The sequence below is a fragment of the Lepus europaeus genome, chromosome 1, assembly GCF_033115175.1.
Source record: "Lepus europaeus isolate LE1 chromosome 1, mLepTim1.pri, whole genome shotgun sequence".
NCBI classification, from domain to species: domain Eukaryota; kingdom Metazoa; phylum Chordata; class Mammalia; order Lagomorpha; family Leporidae; genus Lepus; species Lepus europaeus.
This window is the reverse complement of record NC_084827.1, coordinates 140,389,800-140,402,543: the sequence shown is the minus strand read 5'-3', so window position 1 is coordinate 140,402,543 and position 12,744 is coordinate 140,389,800. Positions and strand designations below refer to the sequence as shown.

At 41.0% G+C, this 12,744-nt stretch overlaps 1 protein-coding gene across 1 annotated transcript in view; it reads left to right on the top strand.

Annotated features, from left to right (window-relative positions):
• GTF3C3 (general transcription factor IIIC subunit 3) overlaps positions 1 to 5,677 on the top strand; it is a 41,699-nt gene extending 36,022 nt beyond the window's left edge. The window contains exon 18 of the mRNA XM_062189470.1: positions 4,093 to 5,677. Within this exon, the coding sequence (XP_062045454.1) occupies positions 4,093 to 4,215 (123 nt within the window). The 3' untranslated portion in view covers positions 4,216 to 5,677. The remainder of the gene's footprint in view (positions 1 to 4,092) is intronic.
• Positions 5,678 to 12,744: the final 7,067 nt, after the last annotated feature.

The window sequence follows — 12,744 nt, the reverse complement described above, 5'->3', positions numbered from 1 at the left end:
TATAAAATTAAACTATGAGGACATAGAATAGACCAGTAATGGGCACTGAGATTGAATCAAGTCTCCCAACAAAGAAGTAGTCCACAAATGGGTAGCCTTACTGCTAAATTTTACCAAACTTTTAAAGAACAAATACTTGTTCCTCTAAAACTGTTGGGAAGTATTGAACAGGAACTATCCCTTCCAGAGTACTTCTATGAAGCCAGCACTACCCCCATAGCAAAAGCAGCTAAGGACACAAGAAAACCTAAGATCAGTATCCCTGATGAACATAAATGCAGAATTTCTCAAATTGAATCCCAGCAACACATAAAAATAATTATATGCCACAATCAAGTGAAATTAATCTCAGGGATGCAAAGAAGGCTCAACATACACAAATTGATACATAAATCGTATCAACAGAGTGAAAAAAAAAATCATGTGATCACATCAGTAGATACAGAAAGAACACTTAGTAAAGCTCCACATTCCTCATGGTAAGCCTCAAAAAAGTAGGTAGACATGCGTCTCAACACAATACAGGCTGTATGTGACCAATGTACAGCATGTATCTTGCTGAATGGAGGAAAGATGAAAACAGTCTCTTCCATGACCAGGAATAAGACAAGGATGTCCACTCTCATCAAATATAGTATTGGAAGTCTTAGCCATAGCACTTAGACAAGAGGAAGAAATAAAGGGCTTATAAATAGGTCAAATTATCCCTGTCTGTAAAAGACACGATTTTATGCATTTATGGGAAAACCTAAAGACTCTACCACAAAACTGTTAAACTGATAAATTCAATAGTCTCAAGGTACGAAAGTCAGGTTTTGTAGACATCACAAATGAAATTTGCACAGAAAGAAATGAAGAAAGCAATACCATTCACAATAGCTACAAATAAATAATATACCTAGGAATAAATTTAACCAAGGAAATGCATGATCTCTACAGTGAACATTATAAAACAGATGAGATGAAATTACAGAGGATACAAAAAAAAATGAAAAGACCTCCATGTTCCTGGATTAGAAGAATATGTCAAAATGTTCATACTACACAAAGAAATCTATAGATTCAATGCAATTGCTATTGAATTATGATGACATTCTTGACAGTACTAGAAAAAAAAATCCTAAAATTCATGTGGAACCATACTTCAACAACAAAAGCATTCCTGCACAAGAACAAGGCTTGCAGGCATTACAATACCTGACTTAAAAAAAAAAAAAATTCTACAATGCTATAATAACCCAAACAGCACGATACTGGCATAAAAACAGACACAGAGAGTAAACCGAATAGAGAACCTATAAATAAATCCATTTGCTTATTTAGACAATAGATTTTTAACAGGTAACAAGTGTATGTATAGGAGAAAGGAAAGTTTCTTCAGTAAACAGTGCTGCGAAAACAGGGTATCCATGTGCAGAAGAAAAAACTAGACATCTCCCCCTGCCCCCATCACCACCATGTCACTGTATACAAAAACATTCCAATATGAATAAAAGTGTTAACACCAATATTTTTGCATGTGACCCTGACAGTACTGGCAACAAAAGCAAAAATTGGCAAATAGGATTGCACCAAATTAAAACTTCTGTAAAGCAAAGGAAACAACAATGAAGAGGCAACCTACAGAATGAGAAAATTTTCTTCAATTATTCATCTGACACACAATTTCCATGGTATATAAGGAACTCTCATAACTTGGCAGAAAAAAAAATTCAATAAAAATTGGGCAAATGATCTGAATAAACATCTCAGAAGGGGATATACAGATAGCCAGCAAGTCTATGAAAAAATGCTGAAGATCACTAATATCAGGGAAGGATAATTCAAGGCAGTATGAGATACCAGCTCACCCCAGTTAGAAGAGCTGTTATCAAAAAGAGAAAAAAAAAAATGTTGGCAAGAATGCAGAGAAAGGGGAACTCTCATATACTATTGGTGGGAATGTAAACCAGTACAGTCAATTTGGAAAACTGTATGGCAGTTCCCCAGAAAACTAGAAACAGTTACCATATGACCCAGTGATCCCACTACTGGATGCATATCCAAAGGAGACGAAACCAGTATGTTTAGGAGACATCTGCCCTATCATGTGTACTGCAGGACTAGTCACAGTATCCAAGATACAGAATCAAACTAGGTGTCCATGGACAGGTTAATGGATAAAGAAAATGAGCTGTGGCTACATATAGAATTAAGTTTATTTTGGTACCAAAAATTTTTGAAATCCATGCAAACAGGGGTCTTCAAAAAGTTCATGGAATATGTATATTATGAAAAAGCTGTACATGGGTTTCAAGACATCTTTTACACCAAAATAAACTCCTTTTTAAATTTGGTTTGCCCAGAAACATTTTTAAACCACCCACATAAGCAATGAAAATATTCAGCCATAAAAATGAATGAAGTTTGGTCAGTTGCAGCCACATGGATGCAACTGGAGGACACTGTTACATGAAATAAGCCAGGTAGAGAAATAAAGCACCACATTCTCACTCATATGTGGAAGTTAAATTTGATCTCCACAAGAGAATAGTAGTTATGAGAGCCTGGGAAGGCAGGAGGAGAGAGGAATAGTGGCAGAAGGGTACAGTTGGACAGGAGGAGTATCGTCTAGTGTCCTGTAGCACAGTGATAAAACCATGGTTAACAATTATTGAATAATACAAAATGCCTATAGGATTCTGAATGATTCCAACACAAACAATGTATATCTAATATGCCAGCTACCCTAGTCTGATCATGACCCTAGACGTGTATTGTTGTAACATCCTAAACCCTATAAATGTATACAATTACTATGTCAATTGAATAATGGATACACATGTTTATAAAAATAGCTGCCCAAATCATGCCCAAAAGTTGTGGCTTTGGCTCGACACCTTCTTGATTAAGTTAGTCAATTTTTCAGTTAGATACCCAAGGCCTTCCTTACCTAACCACACAAAAGAAATGGAGAGGACAGAACTACATTCCTGTGGATTCTGAGAGCTGATGTTCATGCCTTCTGCAGTGCCGCCGTCACTGCCTGTGACCTTTACAGCTACTAGCAAATCAAAAGTGCAAACTCCTTCTCACAATGCAAACTAAGCTTTGGTACTCCAGAGTCCTGTGCCATCTTAGCCATCTTAACACACACACACACACACACAGGTATCCCAAGGTCTCGAGATCTCTCACAACACAAATTAAGCCTAGTAACCCAAAGCCAAAAAGACTGGGTACTCACAAAGAGTACAGTCCAGCTCAAGAAAGATTTTGGGCCTCACAAGGAAGATGGGAGACTTCAAAGGGGATCTTTGGGACCACTCCTGCATTCCTAAGCAGTCGTCTTCAGATCTCTTCATTGATGGCCTGATCTCTCAAAGGACAAAATTGTAACAACTTAGCTTTAACAGTCTTCATTGGCTTTATTTTCTATACTAGAATCAGACAATACTTTATTCCATAAAATAAGTATTCTATATAGTGTCTACTTTTATTACATTCTACCTAGGATTATATTATTCAATTGTATTTTATTTTGTGATTTTTTGTTCTTTAAAACATTTCATTTTTTTAAAGACTTAATTGAAAGGTAGAGGGGAAGAAAAAAAGATGTTCCACCTGCTGGTTCTGTTCCCCAAAAGGCCACAACAGTCAGGGCTGGGCCAGACTAACACCAAAAGCCAGGAACTCTGGGAGACCCAGATGGGAGACAGGGGTTCAGGTATTTGTGCTGTCTTTTGCTGCTTTCCCAGGTGCATTAAAGGGAGCTAGGCTAGAAGCAGAACAGCTGGGACTGAACTGGCACTCCAGTAGGAGATGAGGCATCACAGGTGGCTTAATCTGCCCTACCTTGCCAGCCTCTATTCTCAAGTTCTTATTTTGCTATGAATTGTTGGTGAGACTTGTCCTAAAGCTTATTGACTAGACATTTAGAAATATTTGATATTATTACTATGATGATCAACTGAATAAGCATTGAGTCAAGATATGATTTAATATTACATGACTCTTAAATTTTGAAAGCCTTTACTTAAACTGTTTATTTGCTATAAAACTGTCCTGGTTGGCTGTTTAAAACATAAACATATTTGTATTTTCCTCCTGCAGGGTATAGAAGTTGACCAGTTAGACTTACGAAGAGATATTGCCTACAACTTGTCTCTCATTTATCAGAGCAGCGGGAATACCGGGATGGCTCAGAAGCTTTTGTATACTTATTGTTCTATATAAAGACTCTCAACTGAAAAAGGAGCATTCGGCAGCTGCTGGGTGTGGACCAGTGTCTTCTGTCTCAGGGCTTAGTAGTCTTGGGTCAACAGTGTGTTTCATTGTTAATATGTGACAGTGATGTTTGGTATATATGCAAAATTATCATTCCTCCAAGAATTTTTGTATATTATCACCATTTTCCTTTAATATCCTATGGTAAAAATGCCCCGGAGTGGAAATGGATAGTATTAGCCTTTTACCCAGCTTGAAGTTGAATATACTGCTTTTTATGCACACCATCTACTTATCTGGGCATTTAATACTGTATGTTTAACACCTTCTAGGTACCAGGCACTGCGATAGGTGCTGGGAATATGGTAGTAAGACAGATGGGGTCTTGTCCTTATAGTATTTAGAGTACATTGCTGACTTCTGAGATAATTACTACTACAGTTTTTTAAATGCAAACAAAAATTTGTTACATTTCTGTGTCATTGTCATCCTTTTATAGAGCCTTATTTTTATATAAACCTCTTTTCAAAAATGTGGCAAAAGAAGTTGCTTATTAAAGGAAAGACAAATTAAGACAAATTGAGACTCTTTAACAGGTCAAGACAGTTACCTCTAAAATTATTTAAAATGGTTATAAGGTGCAGGAAAAATAATTGGCTTAATCACTTTTCACTTGCATTTATCTTAGCTACATAGACTGATATTTGGGAAGCTGGGCTTAATTCAGAGTATCCTGCTCTGAGGCAAATTAAAATATACAGTCTCTATATTGTGGCTTTCTGACAAGAAAATAGAGTATTATGTTCAATAATATAACATGGTTTCTAGTTAAAGGTCAGTAGGCAGGTAGGCAAGAGTGGGAAAACTACAAGTGGGTTAAAGTATCACTGAAAAGGAAAAAAAAAAAAAAACCTTTATTCATTTCACACATTAAATGTTCTTGAATCTCAGCTAAACAATAATAGCCTTTTAGGGGAGAAAACACATCTAATAAATGTGCATATGGATTATAAGACCCGGGCTGGCACTGTGGCATAGTAGGTTAAGCCTCTGCCCGAAGTGTTGGCATCCCATAGGAGCACTGGTTCGAGTCCTAACTGCTCTGCTTCTTATGGCAGCTCCCTGCTCATGGCTTGGGAAAGCAGTGGAAGATGGCCTAAGTCCTCGGGCCCCTGCACCCACATGGAATACCGTGTGCACGAGGGTCCTGATTTCGGGTTGTCCAGCTCTGGTAATTTGGGGAATGAACCAGCAGATGGAATACCTCTCTGTCTTTCCCTAACTCTGCCTCTCAAATAAGTCCGTCTTTAAAAAAAAAAAAAAAAAAAAAGACTCAGCCCAACTAGAGGATGTAAATAAGTAAAAGACTTTTCTTACCACTGTTCATACATAGTTTACTGGTTGAAAAGTGGAATTTGTATGTAATAAGTAAATGTGTACTCTGTAACTTAAATAAATTTTATTTTTATAAGCAAGGTCAATTGTTTCACATAGTTCTATATATTTTTTATTTCATGTCATTTATGGGTAATAAAGCTACCTGTGATAGATTTATATCTTAGAATTCTGTGAAACTGAGCATTCTGTGTTCAAGAGTTTCTCTTAAACTCATTGTGGGGGCCAGCGCTGTGGTGCAGTGGGTTAACACCCTGGCCCGAAGCGCTGGCATCTCATATGGGCGCCGGATCTAGTCCCGGCTGCTCCTCTTCTGATCTGGCTCTCTACTGTGGCCTGGGAGGGCAGTGGAGGACAGCCCAGGTCCTTGGGCCCCTGCATCCCACATGGGAGAACAGGAGGAGGATCTTGGCTCCTGGCTTCAGATCAGCGCAGTTCCAGCTGTTGCTGCCAGTTGGGGAGTGAACCAGCGGGTGGAGGACCCCTGTGTCTGTGTCTGTGTGTGTGTGTGTGTGTGAGAGAGAGAGAGAGAGAGAGAGAGAGAGAGAGAGCGCACTTGAGCATGCTGGTCCTGGCTTGATTCTCATCAGTTTGTGTGTGTATGTAGGTAGAAGTAATTTTCTTTAGAGTTCTTACTCCTTGTCCTTGGAAATGGCACTAGACTGGTAGCTCAGGGAGCTACCTTAGTTTTTAAATGTATTTGGATTTTAGCAAAGAGTTTGAGGAAGTCTACTGTGATATGCTTATGGATTCAAAGGGAAATGTGGCCAGTTCTTCACTCATTAGGATAACTAGAAAGAATGTTGGATTGATGCAACTTGAAAAAAATTGGAAACAATATGCCACCAGGTTAACATCAATAATTTGGGTGAGATATAAGTTGTCGGAGTTGCATGGGAGAAAACTAGAAGTGAAAATAAGCACCAGTATTAATGAATCCAGAATGAAAAATCTTGGGTTTGAAAAGTAACTAAAAATGACAGTTAAGGAGAAAAAAAAATACAGATGGGAACTAGCTTGCCAATTCTTTGGGGGCTTTAGCTAATAGCAGTCTGATTTGACAAGGTGATACTAGCCAGCTTTAATCAAAGTAGGGGAAAGTAAGAGTTTCTTCACTGTGATCAGAACCCAACTGACATAGTCTCTAGAAAATGGCAAATGAGAAAGTGAGAAGTGTAGAAGGAAATTAAGATGCCCAGCCCAGAACACAGAATGCCTGAAAGGGAACGTGCTGGGTCTTCGCAAACTGTCAAGGACAGGCACATGAGAGCTTACCCTTGATTCATTAAATACCATCTCATCTGCCTCAATATTATTTCTAATTTACCATCTCTAACATCTGTGACAATCAGGCATCTTGCCTACCAGTAATATATTTTGAATGTTGATGGGTTCACACTCTTCTGGAAATGACTATCAATTAAGACCAAATTCAAGCCACTGCTAATTGAACCTCACCCAAGCTGGGCCAATCATGTTCTTGCATTCTGAAGTTTGGTCAAAGGAGCTATGAAATTCAGTATCTCAGGATTTAGACTATACTAGTAATTTAAGGAAAAGGCAGGCAGAGCTCTGCTACTGAGGTTCCTGGGGAACTTTGCTTCACAAATGAATTATCTGATTCTCGTAAGTAAATTCCATTTCCCTGGGGCCAGTGCTGTGGCCTAGCAGGTTACACCTGTGGCGCCAGCATCTCATAAGGGTGCCAGTTTATGTCTTGGCTGCTCTTCCGATCCAGCGCTCTGCTAAGGCCTGGGAAAGCAGTAGAACACAGCCCAAGTGCTTGGGCCCCTGCACCCACGTGGGAGACCCAGAAGTTGTTCCTGGCTCCTGACTTCGGATCTGCCCAGCTCCAGTTGTTGTGGCCATTTGGGGAGTGACCCAGCCGATGGAAGACCTTTCAGTCTCTCCCTCTTTCTATAACTCTACATCTCAAATAAAACAAATAGATAAATTCGCTTAAAAAATTCCATTTTCCTCCAGTATTCTTTTTAAGCTAATATGCTGGTTGAATTCTCCAGAAAGCAGGTTTTGGGGAATACAAAGGGTACATTGGTGAGTAACTCTTGGGAAAGAGAAAGGGAGGAACAGGCTTGGGCAGGTGGAACCATCAGACTGGGAGGCAGACTGGACTTCGTCTCTGCAGCCCAACAGAGCCCTAGAGCAGACTGTCTATCAGAGGAATCCCATTGCAGGAGGCGAGGCTAGGTCCTTCTGTCCTGCATCTTTGGTCATTAGCTAGGGGCCTCCATGACAAGAGCATGACCTTGGCTCAGAAGCAGAGGTATACCTTGAAGTTACTAATAGCTGAAGTCTGTTAACTAACCACAATCCTGTTCTAAAGAGCCACAAGAGAGGTTTTAAAGACCCAAACCCCCCAAATTAAAAGATGAAAAAACAGTACAAACTCAAGGCCAAAGAGAATAGGAAAGGAGATAACAGGCAGGTGACAAAGCAATTTTGGACACCAGAAAGACAATGGGCAGTTGGTGACTATGAGAAAAAAGAAAGCCCAGTCCCTGGGAGAGGTGGTGGGGAGGGAGCCAGAAGCGAGCTGAGTTACGGCCTAAAGCTCGTGCATCAGAGGCACTGGCACCCACCAAAACAGAGGAGAAAGAGGTTAGAAACAGGCAGAGGGCAGACCCTGCAAGTTCACCTACATCTCCTTCTCCACTGCCATGGAACACTGGTGATTTATTTCCTAGGCTGTTCAGTCAGGACCTCTGGATTCAGGAATTTCAGGCACAGATGAAGGCCAGGTTGTCATGAATGCAGAGGCTTGGGTGAAAGGCTACACAGTGAACAGTGAGTTGCCCAGCTCCCCCCATTTAACGCCCAGAAAAGTGGTATTACATGCATATCCCCTAAGCAGAAGAGAAAAGGGTTCTTCTTTGAGGAAAATCCTGCCTCCAAAAAGTTCCTACAGATACTGGCAGTTGGGGGTTCCTAAGGATATAGCCCATCCTGGCCAAGGAAGCTCCAAAGCCCAGAGCCCAACCAGCTGGTTGGCACCTTAGTGATAGTATGAAAGCCAGCTCAGAGTCAGATGTTTAAGCAAAACCTCCTAAATGCAAGAGAGCCATACAAGCAAACAGGGGTAGAGATGGGGAATAAGGACACAGAACAAATGCAGGAAGTAGAACAACATGGGGGCCAGTGTTGTAGCACAGTGGGTTAAGCTGCCTGTGATACCAACATCTCACATGAGCTCTGGCTGCTCCACTTCCAGTCCAGCTCCCTGCTTCATGTGCCTGGGAAAGCAGCAGAAAACGGTCCAGGTACTTGGGCCTCTGCCACCCATCTGGGAGACTGGGATGATGTTGCTGGCTCCTGCCTTGGGCCTGGGCCTGGCACAGCCCTGGCAGTCACGGTCATTGGGGAGTGGATGGAGTATCTTTATCCAGCCCCCACCCCATAATTCTGCCTTTGAAATATAAACCTTAAAAACAAAGTGCAGGTAATCCCTCCACATGAGAAAATGTTGTACACGTGAAATAAGGATGCTATAAGCAGGACTGAATTAAAAGAATGAGAGCTTTATGAGATTAAAAAAAAAGTAATTGCCAAAATTAATAAAGGAGGGGGAAAACAGAATTTAAAAAGACAAAATGGAAAACTGAAGAGATGAGAACATTTCAGATGAGAAAATTAGATTTACAAAACAAGCAAAATTATAAATTCTCGGTGGCAGCTACCATGTCTTATAAATTATCATTTAAGATGTATGATCACTGGATTATAAATAATTCTAGGGGGGAAGAACATAACTCCTGGAACGATTTTGTATGCGCTAGATGGCAGCACATTTCTATGAATTTAAAACTGTATTTTATAATTCCATTGTTTTCATACACTTTGGGAACTTCTAGTATCTTTGAAAAACATGAAATCTATTTTTGTTTATTTGTATGGATGGAAAAAATTTCAATATTCCCTCCCTGTTTGAGAAACCATCCCTAAAACATTCTGTTCCCTTTTACTGCTCACCAGCTGTATGGAGAGAAGTTGCAGCCTTGACACAGTTCTTACTGCCCAGTTTTTCAACCAAGACCAAAAAAATGCCTAGCAGCTATCAAGGTAACCATATCACACACGAAATATCTAGTTACAATACTGAACATCAACTTCAGACTCACCCTGTTTGCAGACTCAAGCTAAGCAAGCTGATTAACGTTAGAATGGGAATCAGCAGGACTACTTGGTATTTTAGTAGACATATCCAGAGAAGACATATCCAGAGAAGGGGGTTCAAGCAAGTGTAGAGAGGGAAGAGCAAGCCAAGAAATGGGTACCTCTGGCTCAGTGATCTGCAGTGCACAAACGAAGACCGGGGGAAGCCAATGCCGCTGCAGCCAATTCTAGGGTCATCCGTCGCGTTTCCTTTTCCCAATGCTGGTCAGTGTTGATCTAGACTATTTCAGAGGGGCTTGCATGCAACAAAATTAATGTTTCTTATTTAAACATACCTTCAGAGAGCTGAAACATGTATTTTCTAATAGCATGCTTTACGGCCTTCGTCCTTGCTCTTTCTCGTTTGGACAGAGATGCTTGGTTCCTCTGTGTTATGGCTGAAGCACTGAAACTGCATTTTTACTCCATTTCAGGACTAGCCATCTGAGCAGAGGAGGAGGAGGAAGGATGTGAATCTGACCACCAGAGGGAGCATGATCTACACAGAATTTCCCCAGTGTGCAACGGCTGTGGGCTGGGAACAGCTGGTCTACCTGTCAGGCCCTGTGGAGGTCAGCAAATCCCAAAGCAGCCTGTGTCATTGATCCCATTGTGCTCCACAAATGGTGCTGTTTTATCCCTGTGCCATGACATGAACAAGGTTGGAAAGCATTACCTTCACGTCGCAGATTAAAGCCAGCTTTGGAATGGGTGATGAACCATTTACATTGACTCTGTATTTCCCGGAGATTCTCCAAGCCTAAAAATATCCTGATGAATTCATCAGTGTTAAATGACAGGGTAAGTTTTTTCCCCTCTCTTTAATCTCTTCGCTTCTCTTCCCATACCCACTCATTTTCTAGAGGATCACTTTGGTAAGCCTGAGAAAAAAGAGACACAGTGACATGTTAACACACCAAACTTCTGTTCCGAGTGTTGGTTAGTTATTAACAATATAAAGGTTTGTGTCTTGCAGGTGATTTGTGTGGAGAGGCCTGAAGTTTTCTCTCAAGGATGCATAAGATTTATAGGAACTGAGTCTTAGTCTTTTCAAGAGAGGAAGAAAGAACAGTACATATAGAACTACTGGATTGTAGGTACATGCATTTTAATGCCTATTGCTGCGTTGCACTCCCAAATGGCTGTACCAGATGTGTGAGGATACTAGTATCCCCATGGCTGCTTTAAACTTGGTATTTTCACCCAGTTGGTAAGTGAAAAATAGTTGTTTCATTTGCTTGCTGGTAGGACTGAAGTCTTCATGTATTTACAAACCTTCTTGATGTTTTTTCTTCTCTGAACTGCTTTTGTCGTATTCTTTGCCTACTTTTTAAAAATTGCGTCCTATGTTTCTTACTGAATTGTAGGCACTTTTAATATAGTATTAAGCCTTTGCCACTCGTCTTCTTACTTTGTCTTTTGTAAAACTCATTTTACATTTTGTATAATCAAATTTATCCATTTTTTTTTTCCCTTTATGGCCAACATGAAACTTTAAATAAGTAGGACTGTGTTCAGGAAGGACAGGAAGATCCTGGAAAAATCAAGTGAATTCTTAGGAGGCTCTCAGCAGAAAGCACCTTCACCTGGACGGACAGAAGTAGGGAGCAGGGAGACCACTGAGGCACCCAGTGCTGCATGCCACCAGGTTCTGAAGCAGAATGTGAACGCTGGGGGAGGAAGAGGCGTGCCTAGAAGGGTGTCTGCACTTCTCAGTGGTGGACTCTGAAGGATCCTTTGAGATGTTGTAAGGATTAGAAATACAGAAGAGTACATGGCCTATAGGCTTGACTGACTAAGGGCTCTCTAGCAAGTGTTTAGCTTTATATTACATAAAAATGATCCTAGTCTCATCACAAAGTCAAAGTCTTCTCACTTGCTTCTGCCAGGACAAGCCAAGGACTTCCATGTGAGGCTACTTCAAAAAACTCATGAAAAATGGGAGTTAAGCATTTATTTTGGTGCAAGAAACCACTTAATCCGTGCAGAATTTTCTCACATTACACATTTTCCATGAACGTTTTGAAGACCTCTTGTCTGAGTATGGCGGCGGATGAGGTGGAAACCCACTGTTGCATCTCTAAAGGCTGACTGATTAGCCTGTTGTCTCAGTGGCCTTTACTGAATAATCTCTTCCCACAGTTTGGCAATGCCATCATCAATGTCCACTCTGCTCAGTGGGTGGGACACTCACAAGACCACTAGGTCACACCTAGCATCAGCCTGACTCAGTCTACAGATGGATCTGGGACAGAAATTCCAGTAGTCAGCAGAAGAGCTTCAGATAGGTCATCGGCCAGGATGCGTGCTTGCAGGAGTCAGTTTCAGCTCACAAGTGACAGCACAGGTGTAAGGAACAAGACTACACAGGAACCAACACTGCTTATCCAGGAGCCCATGAACATCACGTCCAGGGCCCTGCAAGGACGGATGCACTCCGTTACAAGAGTCAGCCCGCAGAGGGAAGCCCGGAGCCCCTGCTTCCCACCAGGCCTCACGTCCATTCCCAGTGCTCCCTGTCCACGTGCGGTTTACTCACTAGGGGTCATTTTTACTATAAGCAACCTTGCCTGAAAAAACAGCTGATAGTCACTCTATTTGGTTTCCAGGCAAATAATGCTGGGAGGTGGTAAACCCAAGGGCTTTCCCTCATGGAAAAGGAGAGAAGGTCTTGTTAGCTTTATTTACAATGTCATTACCACAAACCAACTGCCAGTGGTGACTGTTTTTGGACATCCTACTTTGTTCCGTGGAATCTGTTTATTTCTCAGGCAGTGTCCGATTATTTTATTAATTTTAACTTTTACAGTGTCTCTTTGTGAAAATATACTTAGGGAAAAGGGTCCAAATGATTAGCATAGTGGCTAATTATTTCCAAGTGAATACAACCAAATCATGAAATCGCCACCCAAATCAGTAAACAAAATATTACTGCTTCCTCTGGGCTCCCTTATCATTCCTAGCCATTATGCC